Raw genomic sequence first — 21,653 nt, 5'->3', positions numbered from 1 at the left:
GTATCAGAACCCTAAACTCGCCTTTCCAATTCTAGTGTAAATCAAATAGCAGTACAGATCAGACCTTTTCAACACAAGTCTCAGAGCCCACGTCAGACTGATCCAGACCAAATACCAACCAGATCATACGGTCTAATCTACATCAAACACTCCAGGCCAAATCAGACCTTACAGTTCCAAACAAGAACTTTGGGTCCAATCAAGACTTCCAGGTCCAATCAGCTTTTCCATTCCAAATCCAGTCCAATCAATGATTACAGTTCCACTCTGATGAACCAGTCCAAACCCAATTTAACAGTCCTGACCTGGTCGAGATGAGACGTGTTCTATTTTATCTGATCTCTAATCTAATCTGGTCTATATTAGATTTCAGCTCTGATCAAACTGCTGGGTGAAATTAAGGTTCATTTGTGATTTAAGTATCTTTGGTTTAAATTTTTAGCTGCAGTTTATAAACACACTTCCTGTTTACGAGAATCTGGTTGTTTCCACGTCCTGTGTGTGAAAGTGGATACAGAAGTGTGTGATCAGCCGTCTGTATCCACGCATGTGTTGATATAAAGCTGTGTGTGTGTGTGTGTGTGTGTGTGTGTGTGTGTGTTCTGCAGGATAAGACGAGTGCGCTGAGTCTCAGTAACGTGGCCGGTGTGTTCTACATCCTGGTCGGGGGTCTCGGACTCGCCATGACCGTAGCGCTCATTGAGTTTTGCTACAAATCTCATCAGGAGACCAAACATCTCCGTCTGCTCAACCCCACCCAGAACTTTAAAGCCCCTCCCCCGAGCGGCACGCAGGGCTTCACCACCTACAGGGAGGGCTACAACGTGTACGGCACCGAGAGCATCAAGATCTAGCGCTGGTCAGTGCGAGTCCCAGAATTCCCTCCTCTGGGGTCAGCGCTGTTACACCTTTTAACACAAACACAGTGGAAATGTAAACGAGTTTACTGACCGAATTACGACGTGCGGTTCACTGGAACCTCTTGCGATGGATACAAACTCTTGCATCTGATTCGTTCATTTCTTGCTGCACATGTAAACATCATCTTTAGAGTTTATTTAACTTTCACATTTCTAAAACAGAACTAGATTTTATTGGGGGGTTTTTTCCCCCACAAATGCAGGAAGTCCATAGGGGGTCTGGTTCTCAGCAACTGCTTTGAACAGGATACACCCTTTTGAGATTTGCCCCTCCCACTACATTAATCTTGTATCTGCTGTAACTATGGCAACTGCACCCCAATTTAGTGATTATCTCTCGGTGCCTTACAGAAAACACGTGAACTCGGAGCGTTAAACAGAGCTTCCTCTCCAGTCCACACAGCTCCTCCACACTTCCTGTCCACACCAGAGCACTTCCTCTTTATTCTCACTCAGCTCATCACCATGGAGTCATTTATTCGGTTTATACTCGTTCTGTTTTGGCTCATGTTCCTGTCGGTCTGAAGAGTCCACATCGCTTTGTCTCTATACGGAGCTTCACTTCGCTGCAGAACCGTTTAAGCTCCGACCCGAGAGGAGGTTTCTCAGCGCTCAGCAGCAGCAGTTCCCAAACTCAGACTCATCACCTCATTTACAGATGGGGTCATGGAGAGAAACTCTCAGTCTCCTCTTACGCTTTATTTGTTTATTTTACAGATTAATATTAGAAACACTGAAGACAGATTTTGTGCAGATGTTTGAAGTGTTCCTGAGAGTCACACTCTGCCACGTTTCAGTTAAAGGGCCACGTGTTTATGTCCTGTTTTCACTCTCCTGACATGCAGCGGTCACGTGAGAGTTCAGCAATAAAAGACAACAAATTTCCTCATCCGCCTGCTTACACCTGCTCCTCAGCTGACTCGGTTATCAAACTAGATACGAAAAGGTTTCTTTAAAAAAGTTCCTGTCTCACTCCTGAGTGTCAAGTTACGTATAAAAAGATGAATTCGTGTAAACCTCGACTTCAGCTCATATAACCTGCCTGGATTACTGCACTTTTTTATATTTGGAATAAACTGTATTTTTTTTTAGATGTTTACAGCATTTAGCAGATTTAGTGCTCTTGTTGTTGTTATTGTTGTTATTATTATTATTAGTAGTAGTAGTACAGAAGGGAATCAAAATAACTTCCACTTTTCACTCTACCCTGGTCGCTCATTTCGTGCTCCCAGCTGTCCGTGTGCTTTACCTTTTATGGAGTTTTGTGGGGGTCGTTATATGTAAATGAGCTTTACTGGTGATCAACACACACACACACACACACACACACAAACGTTTAGCAAATCTAGGAGCAAATTTTAGTTTTGTTTAGTTGGCACAAACTTTTACACGCAACTTTACAAAAAGGCTAATAAATGAGCCCCCCCCCAAAAAAAAAAGACCCTGAAATTTACGCTGAATGAATAATGTGGCGAATAATGACAAGAAATTAAAATGCTGAGGCTCGGGCTTGCAGAACCTTCATCATGTCCATTTAGGGTCATTTGTCTTAAAAGTTTGGGAACCGCTATTTTAGATTAATCTCGAACTGATGGATCTCCTCCACATTACGATCCAGAGCAGATCATTTCCAGCACAGAGCTTCACGTCGTAGGGCGTTTCATCCAGACATCATCGTGCTTCATGTCAGCTTTAGAGCTGTTCTTCACAATGCTAGAGTTCTAGAGCTTCTCAATTCTGCTTCAGCATCATCTCTAATCATCTGTAGAGCAGGTCAGTTCGAATCCGCAGTGCTTCCAGAGCCGTCACGCTGGAAAAGTACAGACACGGTGGATGAACGAGGTGAAAGATAAACTGAGTTTGGTCTGCTTTTCTTTCTGTCTGTGCTGTTTCCCTTTCGATATGGACGGAATGCTGAAAAAGTGTTGAAATTGTAGCTTGTAGAGTTTATTATTATGTTAGTTGAAAGAATTTTAAAATAAGAGATGGTGACTGAAATCTTTAAAATAAAATAAATAATATGAAGTGTGTTAAAGAAAAATGAAAGTGAGTCTCTAGTTTTATAAAACAGCAGGAATTGAATCTTAAAAATATATTTATTTAGGGAATTTTATAATCACTAATTATTTATTAGATAAAGTTGCATGTCAGAGTTGTGAAAGGTCAGAGGTCATCCTCTTGGTGTTCTCTGTAAACTAGAAAAGTATTGACTTCCCGCATGAGCACCTGCACCAAGGTTTAATCTGATAACCTTTTGGTAATGAAGATTAGACTGTGAAAGTGTTTAAACTGACTTTAATCGTTTGTGTAAATCTGGTCAGACAGACAGGTGATGATAAACTGGAGGCTGTTACTCTTAGCTTTATAGATTTACTGAAAAATAAAGAAGTCAATGTTACACATGAACATGTCTCCTGATTTCTCTTCTGTTCTGGAAGTGAAACATGCTGCAGTTCTGCACTTCTCCACCAGGTGGCGCTGAAGCTCCAGCTCATCTCATCTCATTATCTGTAGCCGCTTTATCCTGTTCTACAGGGTCGCAGGCGAGCTGGAGCCTATCCCAGCTGACTACGGGTGAAAGGCGGGGTACACCCTGGACAAGTCGCCAGGTCATCACAGGGCTGCACATAGACACAGACAACCATTCACACTCACATTCACACCTACGCTCAATTTAGAGTCACCAGTTAACCTAACCTGCATGTCTTTGGACTGTGGGGGAAACCGGAGCACCCGGAGGAAACCCACGCGGACACGGGGAGAACATGCAAACTCCACACAGAAAGGCCCTCGCCGGCCACGGGGCTCGAACCCAGGACCTTCTTGCTGTGAGGCGACAGCGCTAACCACTACACCACCGTGCCGCTCCAGCTCCAGCTCCAGCTCACTGCCTGATATTTTATAGACCCCTTTGCATGTTTGTAAACAAACCGACCGTTGCCAGGATGCGCGCGCAGCCTGGACCCAGAAACAATGGCGCTGACATTCATATTCATTTTGTTTTAATCAAATTATGCCAGTGATGTGATGGCAATGTGGCTTTAGCTACAACAGCAAATCCCAACACTAAACAGCAATTTGCAGGAGGTAATGGCATGAAAGGAATGACAGTGTAAAGAGTGCAGCTAAGAGAAATCAGAGCTGCGTAAAAAGCGAGAGGCAGAGAGCAGAAATGAAACTGAACGGGGCGGGAGCTAGGTTAGAGCAGTCAACGTAAGTTGGCATTTAGAGCGAGGGCACACAATTTTACCTTTCCATCCTTGCTTTAAAATTGTGATTTTCGGCATACGCAAATAATGACGGCACAAAATCTGGACTGCTTGAGTCAAGCGAGACCTCTCCTACAAACAAAACTGCATGCAAAGCTAAGTTAACATGCTAACAATATTCATTACATTGTGTAACTATGACCCAGCTAATCAGACAAACGTTACCAAAGTATTTTGCTACATCAATAAACGAAGACTAGAAAGAATAAAAAAGAAAGATTTAATAAATAGCCTGATCTTACCTGTGATGAAGTGGGCGCTGCAAACCCGCGCATTTTTGATGGTGCTTTCATCCCAGTCTACACGTTTGATGGCTTGTAGCCATAGACGTCGGCGATTTTTTTGGAATGGGTGAGATCCTGCTGGAATTCTGTACATTTTAACCCCATCACTGCTACGATTCTGACACCCGACAACACAACAACTAGGCATTTCTGAGTCTTTTTTGGGTCCAGGCTGCGCGCGCAATTTCCGCTTACGTATGAATGATGTTTACTGCGAAAGGGTCTATAAGAATAAAAACACAACATGGTGAGAAACAGATTAAAACCCCGCCAATGTTTTGTGCCATAAACATTAATATACCACCTGTGTGCATGAAGGGAAATAATCCCGGACCAAGGCCTTAAAGTGTTTATTTTCTTCCATGTGTCATTATGTGGTGATGTGGCTGCTGTTCCACTCCATCAAATGGTACCAAATGCATGTCGACCCCAGATATCACTGAGCTGAATGACTAATAGGAATTTGAATCATAGTGTAACAGGGGTATCGTTTTTTAAGTTCACACACAGTTCCAGTTGACAAATTTTGTTCCGGGGGTGGGGGGGGGTGTAATTCTATAGTGATTTTATTCACAGTTCTAGTTTTTATTGAAACAGTGTTTATTTCCGCAGCCAGGCCCGTTTCAAGGTATTTGGGGGCCCTAGGCAAAGGGGGATCTGGGGCCCATAATTATCCCCCCTCGATGAAAGGCCTTATGGCTGCCTACCCACTGAAGACTTAATAAACATCACACATATTGTAATCATTCTTACGATTTTTACTTAAGTAAAAAGAAACTGTCCTTTATTCAACAATGCTAATTTTGTTTACACTGAGTCCCGATGATTTACCTGTGCAATATCAGTTAGAGCTGTGCCTCGTACGCCTTGTAATGTCTGTCATTCATTTGTTATACCAGACAGTTGATGTGGATTATTCAGGCTTATTCGCTGACGTTATGATAAATCGTGAAATCATTACACAAACGTGGTTGACATGAAGATTTACAAACATGATCATAAGCATTTATAATCCATGTCGCAGGTGTGGTTGCTTGCTGTCACCTTTCCTTGGCTCAGTTGAATATTCGAAAGGGCTCTGCATCTATGCATTACGTTCCCGTTCCAGTTCAGTCATGATGCATGGAATTCTTGCAGAGGTTACTAGAATCAGAGAAAATGGCAAGGGCTGTCCTTCCTTCCCATGGAAGCAAAAACAATACAGAGACACAAGCGAAGCAAACTTGCCATGTCGTAGCCATTAGCCGTGCTGATCGCAGCAGGGCTTCCTTGCAGAAAGTTCGGGTTTCTTAGCTGAATTACTGCATTAATATCCGACCAAGGTCACAAACGTAGCCTATTTATGTAAAAAAGAGCTTTCTTGTGAGCCATCCCCTGTCCTACTCCACTCAGGCTCACGACACACTAGCTACTTCTGATGAAAGCCATGCAGCTCGCTGAAACTAACTCTGACTATGACATTTTGATAAACACAATAAAGCTAGGTGCACACTACGCCGATCCACGCGGTACCGAACCGACCCATTTCAGAGCCGACTCCCGACAGGGCACGCACATATCCCCGACTAACTCACGACTGAAAGAAAGCAGAGGTTAATATCTTAGGCCATTATTAAAAAATGTTCTGTTTCCGGTCCACCGGCTGGGTGAGTGCCGTTTGTGCGGGTGAAATTTTTTTAATGCCGGTTTTTCGACATTTTTTTCGGGTTCGTAAATCTAAAATCGAACTTGACATTTCCGCATTCCCAGGGCTTTCTAGCCAGCCATGACACATAAGTAGCCAGCCGGGGGAGTAAACACAAAATAAACTCCTGTGCACGCAGTTCCCAGGATTAAATGTATTTTCCACAGACCATTTATTTATTCACTTTACTCAAATACAAAGTAAAATGGCAGTAAATCTTCTTTCTTTTCTTGCGTATTGCATCATGAGGCGTTCCTGGCTTGTTCGTCTCTTATTTTCGGTGCAGGACACATTCACGCAACTGAGCATGCGCCGAGTGCGCGCGCACACTGCATGTCGGGGCGCGGATCTCCCGTGATCAATGGTTCAGTTTGACATTATTGTCAGTCCGTTCATTTTTCGAAAAGATAGAAGTCACATGATCACGAAATATCACGTGTTATATGCGAAAGATATGATTGGCTACTGCTAGCGACTCTCGCCGATCAGTCTGGCTCCCGATTAGTTTTTCGAATCGGCTGTGAGATGAGTCGGTACCATTGAAAACTAGTCTTTACGCCTGACTCGCGACTTCAGTTGGCTCGGTACGCTGAAAATCGGCGTAGTGTGCGGCTAGCTTAAGTTAATCTGGGAGAAGTTGACAGTCTTTCACCTATTTGTGTGGCACATATTAGAATTTTTAGCCAGTCCTTGCAAGTTTGTAAGCCTGTTGTGCATGACAACGTTTACATCACTGTTATAAACACTGTCTACAAGATAACTACCATTAACGTAAGCTAGCTACCAAATTTGCTTGTCGACCCGCTTGGTATTAATGAGTGTGTACATTCTCACTTACCAGTGTCTTGTTTTTTTCTGTCTTCCTCTTCCCTTTTCTTCTTTCTCTTCTGGCTCCCTGAGGGGTAATTTCGCTTCAGATTTGATTTTGTTGTGTTTTTGCCGCGGAGCTCTGCAACCACTTGACCGGACGGAGATGGGCATTGAGGGGGTGACAACAGACTGTCATTACACTTTTCGGCCAAAGCATGTAGGGAGGCGCTGTTGTGCATTAGGGGGCCCCCTGGAACTAGGGTATTTCAACAAGTGTCATTAGGCGCCGCGCTGCCGCGCTCAAAAAGTTGTCATTGCTATTGAATACATAACCAGTCGTTCGGCAGCGGGGGCCCTTCGAGGGCTGGGGCCCTAGGCAACTGCCAAGTCTGCCTACCTTGTTGCAACGGGTCTGTCCGCAGCTGACAGAAGAGTGATAAATGTGAAGGTGCAGGTCCAAATCCCACCACTGGGTGGCGCCGTTTCTCCAGTTCTTTCCCATAAATCATTAAATACGATGGGTTTTATTTTAAAATGTTTTTAATCATCAGAGAAAATCAGTTTATTCAGAAACTTCACGTTCAATTACACACAATAGTCACTGATGACAGAAAATAAACACTGTGTGTGTGTGTGTGTGTGTGTGTGTGTGTGTGTGTGTGTGTGTGTGTGTGCAGTCAGTAGGACAAAAATACATTTTTCAAGTTTTTCTACAATGCAGACTGCAGGGTGACACACACACACACACACACACACCCCAGAAAAACATTTGGTGTGAAGGAGGGGATATGCAGGTGGTGTGTGTGTGTGTGTGTGTGTGTGTGTGTGTCCATATTATAAGGAAGGAACTCAGCAAACTGGCTGTGGAAACATTCATCACACAGTGTTAAGGTAAGAATCAACTACTATTTCTCAGCTTTGACCTCTCCTCTGTGCGTGTGTGTGTGTGTGTGTGTAGTTTTAAGTGTTGTGTTAGTGTGGTTCAGTATTAATGATGGTGAGATGGATGTGTGTGTGTGGTGTGTGTGTGTGTGTGTGTGTAGTTTTAAGTGTTGTGTTAGTGTGGTTCAGTATTAATGATGGTGAGATGGATGTGTGTGTGTGGTGTGTGTGTGTGACTTAGTGAGTGTGTGAAGATGTGTGTTGTGAGTTTTTGTGTTCATAGCTTTGTGAATGTCTCCATATAGGACACAGGGCCGTGCTGAGATCTTTATTCAAAATGAGTGTGTGGTGTGTGTCAGAAATTATTGCACTATTAAGATTTCAGTGAAAGTTTTAGTCTTGAATGAGACGTGAGGGGAGACATGAGACGTGAGGGGAGACATGAGACGTGAGGGGAGACATGAGACGTGAGGGGAGACGAGTCTTCCTGCAGTAGTGTGTGAGGTCTGGAGTTAAAAAGAAACAAATAGTGAGGGATGATTTTAGGGTGGAACAGGACCGACTCCCTGTCCACCAAGAACATGGTTTAATAGTCAAGTCAAGTTTATTTGTATCGCGCTTTTAACAACAGACATTGTCCCAAAGCGGCTTTACAGAATTTGAATGACTTTAAACATGAGCAAATTTTATCCCTAATCTATCCCCAATGATCAAGCCTTAATAGAGCAATTAAGGTCAGGCCATCTCTCTCTCTCTCTCTCTCTCTCTCTCTCTCTCTCTCTCTCTCACACACACACACACACACACACACACACACACACACACACAATCTTGTTGTTCTTATCAGCACACACAGTGGGAATGTGGGAGCACTGGTTCTGAGGAATGTCATTTTCACGAGTTCATCCTCATTTTTGCATCTTTTCATTCTTTCCTCTGCTCACTTTCTGTTTCTCTCCTTTTTCATTCTTTCTCATTTTGTGCAATTTGAGTTCTTTAATGTTTGTGTTTCTCACACACAGATTCAGCTGAAGAGAACCAGGATGGCAAGTGGTACGTCACGTCTCTCTCTCTCACACACACAGCTGACTGCACGTGTTTGTATCCCTCATGGTTTCTGGGTCAAAAAAGGATCTTTATAAATGATTTATTTTAAAAAGAAAGAGAAAAAGAAGACATTTTTTTAAATGTGAAAGGGGATCAAATAATAATAAAAGAGAAAAAATTACTGATATTCAAAGTTTATAAAAGCAACTGGAGTCTCTAATAAAGACAGTTATAAATGTAAAGAGTGGAGTTATTACAATTATTTCATTTATAACGTGAAGAAAAGGAGATGAAAACTTTTAAACTAATGATTTATATCTGGCCAGTTCTTCAGCACAGAGGCCAAAATTATTAAATTATTCAGATCGTTTTAACTTGTCAGCTCAGTGATGTTGCTAAAGTCTGGAATCGAAGGCAAAATATGCTGAAAACTATCTTTAAAAATCATCACAACCCCAATTACAGCATCGTCTCATCCAGAGAAATCGGGTTTGAATTTAAGAATGAAGTTCAGGTTTTTTCATGCAAAATTCTGTACGTACTTTTCTTTCCTCATGAGAAGATTGTTCTGTTCTCATGAGCTTTTGGTTCAGAGTTAAACATGGCCAGTTTTTCTGTGCTTTTTTTAGGGTCGAAAAAGACCCCATACAGTGTGACATGTTTATTTAATACCATTATCTTAAGTACTGCGGCTAAAAGAGTGACCACACTTTGCCGTGAATGTGATGCTGTTACTGAAGAACTACACAAATATCGTTGCTATTAATATTCTAATACAAGGGATTTTAACATTTATTATGATAATGAAGGAACTAAAGATGCTGAATGTTTTGTTAGTCTTTGCAAAAGGTCTAATTCATTTCAAGGGTGTGCAAACTTTTGCATTTGAGTGTATATATGATATTTATGTCGTGCTGTGCCTGATATACTTTGCTGTGTTTATTTATGAAACAGGACGTCATTCATTAACTGTATAAGGACGTGAAGAGCCTCCCAGAGAAAGAGTGAAACACGGGTGTGTGTTTATATGAAGTGTGTGTCGGTGTGACGTTAATGACAATGTTGCTGATGTTTCAGACATGGAACGGAAAACCGTTTTCTACACCACGAAGGTCCGGACGGCTCTGCGTAACGACAGCAGCTGGATCCGTCAGAGCTCCGAGGAGCCGAAGGATCCACAGCCACCGTAAAGTTTCATAAAACACACAACTTTATCACCTTCATGCCTTCGAGAACCGCAAATAACTTCATTACTGTATTTACATTGAAGATATAGAACTGTATAATAATAACAACCTGTAGCGGTTCGTGTGGAAGGGTGGAGCACAGAAGATGGCAGGACAGAGATCAGGGTCAAAATAGGGCTTTATTGCCAGACTTTTCAGTCTAACAACTTTTCCCACTCAACACACACGACTGGCGCCTAGTTCGGGGATGAGCTCCTCTGCTCTCTGCTCTCCCTCTTTAAATAGGGCGCGGTCACTGGGAAGACACACAAACACAGGTTAATTGACATCAGGTGTAGTGATTCTGCCACTTACCTTCCCTGACTCCGCCCTCCTGTCACAGACCGGCGCTTGACCACACCCCCACTGCCACATACCCCCACCGCCCGACTCAGGCCGGGTGGCCGTCTGGCCTGCAGCTGACTCCCCCCCCCCCCCCCCCCCCCCCCTTGATGGGAGAGGAAGTCCGCCACAACCATCTGCGCCCCCGGCCTGTGGACCACCTTGAAATTAAAGGGTTGGAGTGCCAGATACCAATGGGTGATCCGTGTGTTGGCATCCTTCATGCGGTGGAGCCACTGGAGGGGCACGTGGTCCGAACAGAGGGTGAAAGGGCGCCCCAGCAAATAGTACCAAAGGGCCGCCCACTTGATGGCCAGACACTCTCTCTCTATGGTGCTGTAGCACCCCTCACACACCGACAGCTTCCTGCTGATATACAGGACGGGGCGGTCCTCCCCCTCCACCTCCTGGGACAAAACCGCCCCCAGCCCTCTGTCTGACGCATCGGTCTGCAACATAAAGGGGAGAGAAAAGTCAGGGGAGTGTAAAAGTGGCCCCCCACACAGTGCAGCCTTTACCTCAGAAAAAGCCCGCTGGCATTGCTCCGTCCACTGGACCGGATCTGGTGCCCCCTTTTTAGTGAGATCAGTCAGCGGGCTGGTGACGTCCGAATAATTAGGTATAAACCTACGATAATAGCCAGCCAGCCCCAGGAACTGTCTCACCCCCTTTTTGGTCTTGGGCCTCAGGCAGGCCGCAATGGCTGCGGTCTTGTTAATTTGGGGACGCACTTACCCGTTGCCCAAGTGGAAGCCCAGATACCGTACTTCCACCCGCCCAATCGCACACTTCTTCGGGTTGGCTGTGAGACCCGCTCGCCTCAGCGACCTAAGGACGGCCCTTAGATGTTCGAGGTGCCTCAGCCAGTCATTGCTATAGACGATGATGTCGTCGAGATAAGCAGCCGCATAGGTGGCGTGGGGGCGGAGGACCCTATCCATCAGCCGCTGAAATGTAGCGGGTGCCCCAAACAGCCCAAATGGAAGTGTAACGAATTGGTGTAAACCAAACGGTGTGGAAAAGGCCATTTTTTTCTCGGGATAGTGGAGTCAAGGGGATCTGCCAATATCCCTTCGTCAAATCCAGTGTCGAATAAAAGCGAGCAGTGCCGAGTCGATCGAGCAACTCATCAATACGAGGCATTGGGTACACGTCAAATTTAGACACCACGTTGACTTTTCTATAGTCCACACAGAACCGGACCGACCCGTCGGCCTTGGGTACCAAGACCACCGGGCTGCTCCAGTCACTGTGGGACTCCTTGACGATGCCCATTTCGAGCATGGTCTCAAGTTCTTCCCGAACCACCTTTTTTTTGTGTTCGGGTAGCCTGTAAGGGCGGCTACGCACTACCACCCCCGGGGGCGTCTCTATGTGGTGCTCTATGAGGTTAGTGCGACCGGGCAGGGGCGAGAACACATCCGAAAACTCGGCCTGCAACTGGGCGACCTCCGTGAGTTGGGTCGGGGAGAGGTGGTCTCCACAGGGGACCAGAGAGGTACGTGACGCCAATGCCCCTTTTTGAATCTCCGGCCCCAGCTCTGCCTTCTCCGGAACCACTGACACCAACGCCACGGGGACCTCCTCATTCCAGAGTTTAAGCAGATTGAGGTGGTAAATCTGTAGCGCCCCACCCCTGTCCGTTCGCCTCACCTCACCTCGTAGTCGACGTCCCCGACTCGCCGTGTGACCTCAAAGGGTCCTTGCCACTTGGCGATTAATTTGGAGCTCGACGTGGGCAACAGTACGAGTACCTTATCTCCTGGTGTGAACTCCCTAAGGCGCGTACCCTTGTTGTACAGGCAGGCTTGCCGTTCCTGGGCCTGCCGCAAATTCTCCTGGGTTAGGTGGGTGAGCGTGTGGAGTTTTGCATGCAGGTCCATAACGTATTGAATTTCATTCTTACTTTGTGAAGGTCCCTCCTCCCAATTTTCCCGCAGCACGTCTAGAATGCCGCGCGGCTTACGCCCATATAATAATTCAAACGGGGAGAACCCCATGGAGGCTTGGGGAACCTCTCGCACTGAAAACAACAAGGGCTCGAGCCATTTATCCCAATTACGTGCGTCCTCACTTACGAATTTTTTAATGATATTCTTGAGGGTGCAGTTGAACCGTTCAACTAAACCGTCCATTTGTGGGTGATTCACACTGGTGCGGATCGGCTTAATCCCCAATAACACATACAGTTCGCGCAGTGTCCATGACATAAACGTGGTGCCTTGAACAGTCAGAATCTCTTTCAGGATTCCAACTTGGGAGATGACGCGGAAGAGTGCCTCCGCAATACTGCGTGCTGAGATATTGCGCAGAGGCACTGCTTCCGGGTATCGCGTTGCATAGTCCACCAGAACTAATATAAAGCGGTACCCTCGTGCTGACCGATCTAATGGCCCGACGAGATCCATCCCAACTCTTTCAAACGGGGTCTCGATTAAAGGTAGAGGGTGCTAAGGCGCTTTTGGAATGGCCGCTGGATTTACTAATTGCCATTCGCGGCATGGCATACACTACCTACGAACGTCGCCGCGAATCCCCGGCCAATAGAATCAGGCCATTATTTGGGCTAGTGTCTTGTCCTGCCCTAGGTGTCCAGCCATGGGATTAAAGTGAGCCGCCTGGAATACCAATTCCTGGCGGCTCTTTGGAATTAAAATTTGTGTGACTCGCTCTTTTGTCTGAGTGTCCTGCGTCACTCGGTATAATCTATCCTTCATAATCGCGAAGTAGGGGAAGGACGGGGTGGCGTTCGGCTGGAGCGTTTGACCATCGATTACTCTCACTTGGTCAAACGCATGTCGCAGAGTCTCGTCTCGCGACTGCTCTAATGGGAAATCTGCGAGGGATTCCCCAATAGAGAGAGGAGGGGCCGGCGGCTCCTCACTCTGACGCGGGGATGACGTAGACGGCTCTGTGACAGCTGCTCCCACCAAAGCGACACCGGGACCTCCCCCTGTTAAATGGCAGGACCCACTCTCTACTAAGCGTGTCATTAAACCCCGAAATCCCGGCCAATCAGTCCCCAAAATTAAAGAGTGGGTAAGGCGAGGATTAACCGCCGCCTTCACTATAAATTTTTCCCCTCGGAAAAAAATGTGGACTGACACCAAAGGGTAGCTGTGAACGTCCCCGTGCACACACGACACCTTCACCCCCTGTGCTCCCTCCAGTGCCTCATTTTGCACCAGGCTTTGGTGAATTGAGGTCTGATTACAACCAGAATCCACCAAAGCCTGATATGTATCCCCTTGGATACTCACCGGTATGCGATATGCTCCGGCCCGATCGAGGGCGGCTTCTGGCGCGTCGGGGATCCGAACCACCGCGCCCACCTCCATTGCCGTGCACTGCTGTTGGAGGTGGCCCAGTTCCCCGCAGCGCCAGCAAACCGGCCCGGGCTTCCTCTCTGCACCGGTGTTCTGGGGCTCACTCACCTGAGGGGGGGGAGAGACAGACACAGAAGGGAGAAACGGGAGGGCACCACGGGTGCGGCGGGCCGGCTGGGGTGGTGCTGGCCCCCGCCTCCGCGGTGGGGGAATGGGGCGAGGACGGGACACAGGAGGAGGGGGAGAGAGAGAAGAGGAGAGAAGAGAAGAGGCGGTCTGCTGTCCTGCCGCTGGAACAGCCGCCAAATGGTCCTCCGCCAGCTCGATGGCCTGATCCAGCGACGCCGGGCGGTGGCACTGGACCCACTCCGTGGTTCCTGTCGGTAAGCACATGATGAACTGCTCCAGCACCACCCGATTGATGATCCCCTCGGCGTCGCAGTTGTTGGCCCTCAGCCACCGCCAGCAGGCATCCTGGAGTTGCTGGCCAAACGCGAACGGCCGGCCGACTTCCTCCAAGCGCAGAGTGCGGAAGCGCTGGCACTGCTGTTCGGGTGTGCGCCCCACACGCTGGAGGATGGCCCGGCGAAGGTCTGCGTAGGCCAGCCGGCGATCGGCGGGGAGCTGTAGCACGGCCAGCTGTGCCTCTCCCGTTAGCAGGGGGAGGAGGCGCGCCGTGCGCTGGTCCATTGGCCACCCTGAGGTCTCCGCGACTTGCTCAAAGAGCGTAATGAAACCCTTGGGGTCATCCTGTGGGCCCATCTTTGTCAGGGTGAGGGAGGACGGGCCCGCGGTGGAAGCATCAGTTGTCCCCACCGACGCGAGGAGGTGCCGGAACGCCTGTCAGTCCTCTTGCTGGGCCAACACCAGGGCCTCGAAGCGCTGCTCCTGCTCCTTACGGAGCGTGACTAGCGCCTGGTGCTGGCTTTGCTGGGCTGTGGCGAGGGCGTGGACCAGGTCGGCGAACGGGGAAGACTCCATGGGGCAGTTCGGCGTTGGTGCTCCACTCCCGGGTTTCGGCACCACTGTAGCAGTTCGTGTGGAAGGGTGGAGCACAGAAGATAGCAGGACAGAGATCAGGGTCAAAATAGGGCTTTATTGCCAGACTTTTCAGTCTAACAACTTTTCCCACTCAACACACACGACTGGCGCCTTGTTCGGGGATGAGCTCCTCTGCTCTCTGCTCTCCCTCTTTAAATAGGGCGCGGTCACTGGGAAGACACACAAACACAGGTTAATTGACGTCAGGTGTAGTGATTCTGCCACTTACCTTCCCTGACTCCGCCCTCCTGTCACAGACCGGCGCTTGACCACGCCCCCGCTGCCACACAACCATAATCACATATCACCAGGCATAACATTTACATTAATCTCATATAAACCATTACAACTTCAAATAACAAACACAAAACTACACAGAGCTCCTCACAGATCACTGAACAATGTCCACATGACACACTGTTTCTATGGAAACGCTCATCGATTTTCCATGTCTTCAGTAAGCATTCAGTTTTGTCCTTGTCTGCGTGTCTTCTGTGGAATGCAGTCTGATCTACAGGTCCAGTAGCCCCACCCCTCAGAGCCCCACCCCTCAGAGCCCCACCCCTCAGAGCCCCACCCCTCAGAGCCCTGTCTCTGGCCAGGACGTGTCTCCAGGATGGAGAAGGGGCGGCTCGTACGTGGTCTCAGCATGGAGGAAGTGTGAGTAAGTGCTGAAGTGTTGATGCTCTGACACACCGAGCCGCGTGTCACTGCTAAATTATTCGTGTGTGTGTGTGTGTGTGTGTGTGTGTGTGTGTGTGTGTGTGTGTCAGCATCAACCTTGAGGGTACATCTGGATTAACACAGATCGAACCAACACTGAAACCTGTGGAAAAGACACCTGAAATTGTGGCACCTAAAGTTAACGCACCTGTTGTGGAAACAGCAGCAGCTGAATCACCTGGATTTGAAACACTTCAGTCTGAGGCATCTGGAGCTGAAATGTTTGTGGCCTGTGGACTCGAGCAGCCTGTGTGTGAAGGAGCAGTGAGAGAGACCCCTGAAGCACTTGGGTCTGTCTCTTCAGCAGCTCTGCTCAGCAGCTCTCCTCAGACTCAGTGAGTCGGCCGTGTTAAAGCCCTCACTCTTTCACATGTGTTAAACGTGTCTGCATGCCTGATCATGTGACTTTAAGTTCTTCTTCTCTGCTCTCATCAGCGATGATGTGAAGGTGCTGTGTTCCTTCTGTACCAAACTTGTGGAAAGTAACGTGAAGATTTCAGTGAACATTCCTCCAATCACCTGCCATGTGGACTGTTTTCAGGTAAACACGTCTGTCTCTGCCTGTCTCTCAGACTGTCTGCCTCTGCCTGCTTGTCTGTCTGCCTCTCTGTCAAATTGCTGTCTTCATGTCTCTGTTCATTTGGTGTAATGTCCTGCATCTGTGTGTGTGTGTGTGTGTGTGTGTGTGTGTGTGTGTGTGTGTGTGTACAGTGTGCTGCATGTGCTAAACTGCTCGGTGACTTGATGTCCTCCATGTTCCACCATCATGGGAAGATTTACTGTGAGAAATGTTTTGATCTCGTGTTCTCCGTGTAAACCTTCAGCATATTAACGATGTGTTCTGTTTCTTCCATTTCCTCAGTGCACTGATACAGAAGTGCAACGTGTGTGTGTTAATCTTTATTTTAGTTTGTTTATGTGCTTCGTTTCCTTTTTAATTTTCATTTAAAGATTGACATAAAAGTGTGAAAATATTTCGTGTTAAATAAACCAACAAAAGTTTCAGTCTGTGTTAAATTTGTGTTTATCTGGACAGAGAGACAAACAGAAGATCTCGAGACAGACAGTAAATAAACACAGTACCAGGTGGATTAAATGTGTGTTTATTGCAGAGCATGAGACGGTTTACAGCGTAACACACACAGTTGTGTAGCAGATTAACAGAAACCCACACAGTGGAATTAAAACATGTACAGTGTGTATTACTGTTACACATTAATTAATATTAATACAATGACCATAGCACCATTGGAGGAAAAAACCACACACACACACACACACACACACACACACACACACACACACACAGCCAGTCAGGAATTTGCACGTTCTTTAAAGTTAATTATTTAAATGACACTGATAAATAAGAGCTGCTTTGAAATCTCTGTTAAAGGGGACTGGCGCGTGTGTGTGTGTGTGTGTGTGAGAGAGAGAGAGAGAGAGTAAACACCAAGAAATAAATCTATTTAAAAAATTAGGAGGTAATGAAAACATCACTCAAGATGGAGATCTGGATAGAAGGATTGAAAATGAAAGGATAGAGAGAATTAAACAGAGAGAGAGAGAGAGCGAGCGACCCCGTCCTGTGGTGATTTTAATGTTTATACTGTGTAAAGTTTAATGTTTATTCTTCACTCAGTGTGAGTCGGGTTAATCTCACTGTGGTTTACACACTTTGTTTGTTTTTCACTTCCTGGTCCTCTTTAGCGGATCCCCCATGGACACGGTCGCCGTGACAATGCAACAACAAGTGCAGCAGCACGCATCAGAGAGGAGACATGTTGCCTGGCAACACTGCACCTAGCAACAGCACATGTACTGATGCTGCACCTAGCAACGGATCCCCTTACTGCCAAGAAACCGCAGAACAGCATAGTTATAGGTGGCAGCGATGATGTAGAGGATCTACAGAGAGAGAGAGAGAGATAGTGAAGAGCAAGTGACAGGAGAGAGAGAGAGAGAGAGAGAGAGACGGGGGTATTTTGTGTAAATGACCAGCAGGTCCAGGTGAAAGTTGAAAGGTCACTCACCAGGCCGAGCAGCGTGCCTCCTGCTCCAGCAAAAGCCGTGATGTAAAGGTCATAGGTCACGTAGAACTGAACACACACCACACAGGAGAACACACTTACACTCTGATACACATGCTCTGTGTGTGTGTGTGTGTGTGTGTGTGTGTGTGTGTGTGTGTGTGTGTGTGTTTGTTTGTTTACCTCAGGTTCTTTGCAGATGTTGGCCATGGTCATACCACACACTTTACCTGGGGTAGCCTTCCAGGGGAGCAAACCTACACACACACACACACAACAATAAGTGTTCCACATTTCCACTTAAAGCTCAGAGAAACAGACACACACACACACACACACACACACCGAACTGCCGCGGGTCCACACACACCCAGCCATGCTGGTTTAAGCTGGTGGTGGTCTCAGACAGGATGTGGACGGTGTGACACGTCTCCTCCATGTTGAACAGGAAGTAGACGGGAATCACTGAGAAGGCAAACACGACTAACCAGATCACCGCCAGCACACAGGTCACGATGAGGAACTACGGCAAGAGACACGGGACACACAGCAGGGGACATTAGAAACCCAGTGATGTACACTCTGAAACAAACACACACACACACACTCACAGTGAGGCTGAGGCAGCGGCTGAACTTCGTACTCCGGAATTCTCCAAACGTTTGCTTGACGGCGCTGGTGGTGTAAAATCCCTCAGCGAGCAACAAAATTCCGTACAGGAAGAAGAACGACGCCAGACCATAAATCACATACTGAAAATATTTAATACTACACACACACACACACACACATTAGAGTGCTAATTGTTTGTGTTCAGTGATGTTTTGTATAAATAACAATAAATGCGTTTGTGTGCGTGTAGACACTCACAAGTCGGCAAGCACCTCGAAGTCTTGCTGCGCGCGGGCAAAGTGTGTGTGGACGAGTGTGTGTGTGTGTGTGAGGGCCTCATGTGCTCCGGCACAGAAGAGTGCGACTCCGGCATAACACAGCAACGTGGCGCTCAGAGTGACGTAGGGCACGGCGCCAAGGCAACGCACACAGCTGTCATAGCAACCTGAGGGCGAGGAACACACCAACACGGCCAACACACACACCACACACAACACACACACGCACATAAGGGTCACACACACTCACAACACACACACTCATCAGGGTCACACACACTCAACACACACACACACATCAGGGTCTCACACACACATCAGGGTCACACACACTCGCAACACACACATGCATCAGGGTCACACTCTCTCTCTCACTCACACACACACACACACACACACACACACAAGAATATACACTTAGCTGCACAACATACACACATTAACCACACACACACACACACACACTGATAGTTTTAGTCTGTTAGCATCACAACAAATACACAGCAGATTTTACACACGATACAACTACAATTTGTGCACAGGGTTCTCTCACAGATTTCTCTCACACACACACACACACACACACACACACACACACTGACTTGGTTAATGTGTGTAAATGTGGATTAGATCATCAGCACGGCTAATCAGAACCTTCTCAGTTCCCTCAATCCCGAGTGTGAGTATGTGAGCTGAAGGTCTGGGGTCAGTGCGCTAGCAGGTGCTAATGTTAGCATTAGTGTTAGCACTGGGCCGACAGCTGTTCTCAGATCAGACCTAAAACTTTACACAGCCAGGGCTGCTTCATCGGGAACATCTTCACCAACTAGCTGAGAACCTTCTACACTTCAGTTAAACCAGAGAACCTTCTAGATTCCGCTTCACTTTTCCAGCCGTACTGTGGAATGTTCTAGACTCGGCTCAGATGCTCCAGTGCTCCAGAATACGTACAAGACTGAGAGTGCCGGGAGAACGTTCTGGATTTATCTCAAATCAGTCCGAACAATGTTTTCTCTTCAGCCACGGTACTCCAAACAACACAGAGAAGGTTCTGGACGTGGCTCTCTTTAGGTGCAGCTCCAGACACTTCCAAAGAACGCCAGGATGTTGGGAGAACCACAGGAAAATGTTCTAGATGCCTGAGGCATCACCGGAATGTTCTAGATTCTAGTCCTGGCTCTGCTCTCGACTCAATAAAAGGTGCTCTAGATGTGTTCACTTGGTCCTGATGCTCCAGAGACAGCGTTCCACATGTTCCACTGTGACACCAGATGTTCAAGACTCAAAAAAATCATTGATCAGAAGTGGCATCTGTCCTGCTGTCTCATCACTGACTCTACACCTTCATCTCATCACTCTATCCCTCCCTCCAGATGAGGGTGGAGCCTAGGGGTGTGTGAGTGAAAGCCTCACTGTGGGATTGACAATGGCTTTTGTTTCAGGAGAAGATACAAAGACTGATTGTGTGATACAGTAAACAACACACACACACGGAGAGATACATCACTTCTCCAGCACAGGCAGGCTCACACTGGCACCAAGTGGTCAGAGGCCATCATGAGGTCAAGGTCACAGCAGGGCTTTGTGTGTGTTGGGATCTAATGAGTTCTCACTGCTATTTCATTATTTTAGCACAAATGTCTCTTCATCCTCACTCCACTGTGGACATATTCCAAATCTCTCTCTCCTACACACACACACACACACACACACTATAGACTACATCAGGGATTTAACTTAACATGTAGTTTAAAAACTCCTGCATGCTTTCACTCCTCTAGCTCCAGCCTTTCACAACACACACATCACACACACTCACAATTTTGCACAACACATTTACACACTTCACACACACACACACGTTACAGTAAAACACTGAGTGAGGAAGGCGGAGTTACTGTGACCTTCCTGAAAGTGATTAATTTCCTCTAACAGCACGACCCCAAGGATTTTATTCTCCTGACGTCACAACTTACCAACAAATAAAACTTTATTACAGAAAACCTCAGACTTTTTTTCCATTTATAGTTACAGTTTATAGTTCATGTTTTGGAGTGTTGGTGAAATGAGTTCGTTCCTGTTTGCAAAATAATCGCAGCTTGTTCCATCGTGTTCCTGAGAAACTGTACAGAAGTGTAAACTCCTCGGTCCTGAAGACGTCTGAGAACTTACAGTTCCAGCTTCACCTCTGACTGTTACACAGCACTCACACTGGAGACTCCTTACAGAGACGTCATAAACAGCTGTTATTTATTAATCAACACGTTTTGACCAATCAGCATCGAGAACTCAACAGAGCTGTTAAAAAATATCACATTATTGAGTAGGTGTGGGAGGTTTTTTTTTTAAATCGCTTTGTCATTTTGCTTCCCTAATAGCTTTACTCTCACGTGTATGAGGTTATTTTAAAGCTAAACCGAGAGACTCAGAAAATTCAAAATGTCTGGGGTCCAAGCATCATCACCTGTGAGAGAGGCGGAGCTCATTAACACCTCATTAACCATAATTGACCTCCTGATGAGTAACAGCCAATCAGAACACACTTCATTAGTACAGGAAATATCGACCTGATCTGACCTCAGAGCACAGCTTCTAAAGTGAAAAACACACACACGTGTGCAACAGGGACATGAGAATAATGCAGTTGAAACATTACTGTCTCGGGTTCGGGTTCTCATTATCTGTTGCTGCATCTGACCTTAAACACGAACACAGATTAATACACCTGTCTAAAACATACCGTACATGATAATACAAACCAAACACACACCTTGCCCATTATACAGCAACACCACACACAGCATCAATTTGCACCAGAAAAATGAAGGCCTTTTGTATATATTATAGAAGACTTACCCATGTGTGTTGGCAAATGTATGTCAGCGTGTAAGTGTGTGTGTAAGTGTGTGTGTGTGTGTGTATTGCAGGGTGGTGGTCCGAGGGGTTTTGCTGCTCGGCTGCCTGTGATGTGATGATAAAGTGACTCTCACACTTCTCTCTTCTTTTATCGTTCTCACTCATGCTTTTGTTTCCAAAACAATAAACAGACCCCCTACACACACACACACACACACACACACACTGGAGTGGGGCAGATCTTAAAGACACAGTGTTCTCTTTAATTATTGTTTCTAAGGTGAGATTCATTAAAATATGATTGGCTGAACTTTTCTCTGGATCTG

At 46.7% G+C, this 21,653-nt stretch overlaps 3 protein-coding genes across 9 annotated transcripts in view; 2 read left to right on the top strand and 1 right to left on the bottom strand.

Moving 5' to 3' along the window:
• Positions 1 to 2,907, top strand: part of gria3a (glutamate receptor, ionotropic, AMPA 3a) — a 73,040-nt gene extending 70,133 nt beyond the window's left edge. For 3 of the 5 annotated variants that reach the window (XM_060912751.1, XM_060912747.1, XM_060912749.1), the window contains one exon: positions 609 to 2,907. In XM_060912751.1, coding sequence (XP_060768734.1) covers positions 609 to 854 — 246 coding nt within the window. In that variant the 3' untranslated portion in view covers positions 855 to 2,907. The remainder of the gene's footprint in view (positions 1 to 608) is intronic. The other 2 variants (XM_060912750.1, XM_060912748.1) reach the window with 1 other exon arrangement.
• Positions 2,908 to 7,708: 4,801 nt separating this feature from the next.
• On the top strand, positions 7,709 to 17,382 carry si:dkey-125i10.3 (zinc finger protein 185). Of its 2 annotated transcripts, XM_060913263.1 has the most exons (8): positions 7,709 to 7,858; positions 8,872 to 8,902; positions 9,974 to 10,082; positions 15,337 to 15,495; positions 15,605 to 15,889; positions 15,990 to 16,095; positions 16,266 to 16,335; positions 17,262 to 17,382. In XM_060913263.1, exons 2-8 carry the CDS (start codon positions 8,893 to 8,895, stop codon positions 17,288 to 17,290), a joined length of 768 nt encoding a protein of 255 aa, XP_060769246.1. In that variant the 5' UTR covers positions 7,709 to 7,858; positions 8,872 to 8,892; the 3' UTR covers positions 17,291 to 17,382. The 2 variants fall into 2 exon arrangements, with proteins under 2 accessions (XP_060769246.1, XP_060769245.1); XM_060913262.1 differs by lacking the exon at positions 17,262 to 17,382 and having other exon boundaries at positions 7,710 to 7,858; positions 16,266 to 16,559.
• Positions 16,649 to 21,450, bottom strand: plp1b (proteolipid protein 1b). Of its 2 annotated transcripts, XM_060913261.1 has the most exons (7): positions 21,328 to 21,450; positions 18,452 to 18,638; positions 18,193 to 18,349; positions 17,927 to 18,104; positions 17,765 to 17,838; positions 17,585 to 17,650; positions 16,649 to 17,459 (listed from the first exon to the last, which is right to left on the bottom strand). In XM_060913261.1, exons 1-7 carry the CDS (start codon positions 21,329 to 21,331, stop codon positions 17,385 to 17,387), a joined length of 741 nt encoding a protein of 246 aa, XP_060769244.1. In that variant the 5' UTR covers positions 21,332 to 21,450; the 3' UTR covers positions 16,649 to 17,384. The 2 variants fall into 2 exon arrangements, with proteins under 2 accessions (XP_060769244.1, XP_060769243.1); XM_060913260.1 differs by lacking the exon at positions 21,328 to 21,450 and having other exon boundaries at positions 18,452 to 19,017.
• Between the last annotated feature and the right edge of the window lie 203 nt (positions 21,451 to 21,653).

The sequence above is a fragment of the Neoarius graeffei genome, chromosome 28 (genome assembly GCF_027579695.1).
Source record: "Neoarius graeffei isolate fNeoGra1 chromosome 28, fNeoGra1.pri, whole genome shotgun sequence".
NCBI classification, from domain to species: domain Eukaryota; kingdom Metazoa; phylum Chordata; class Actinopteri; order Siluriformes; family Ariidae; genus Neoarius; species Neoarius graeffei.
Note: the sequence above shows the minus strand (reverse complement) of the source record. Positions and strands in the feature narration are given on the sequence as shown.

Excerpts from the sequence above, each read along its gene's own strand:
- si:dkey-125i10.3 (XM_060913262.1), top strand. Across the intron at positions 10,083-15,336 it reads CCGAAGGATCCACAGCCACC|TCTGATCTACAGGTCCAGTA; the intron begins GTAAAGTTTCAT and ends TGTGGAATGCAG. Across the intron at positions 16,096-16,265 it reads GCCATGTGGACTGTTTTCAG|TGTGCTGCATGTGCTAAACT; the intron begins GTAAACACGTCT and ends GTGTGTGTACAG.
- plp1b (XM_060913260.1), bottom strand. The coding sequence starts at position 18,702 with ATGTGCGTGTGTGTGTTGTGTGTGGTGTGTGTGTTGGCCGTGTTGGTG. Across the intron at positions 18,350-18,451 it reads TTCGAGGTGCTTGCCGACTT|TATTAAATATTTTCAGTATG; the intron begins GTGAGTGTCTAC and ends GTGTGTGTGTAG. Across the intron at positions 17,460-17,584 it reads GAGGCACGCTGCTCGGCCTG|ATCCTCTACATCATCGCTGC; the intron begins GTGAGTGACCTT and ends CTCTCTCTGTAG.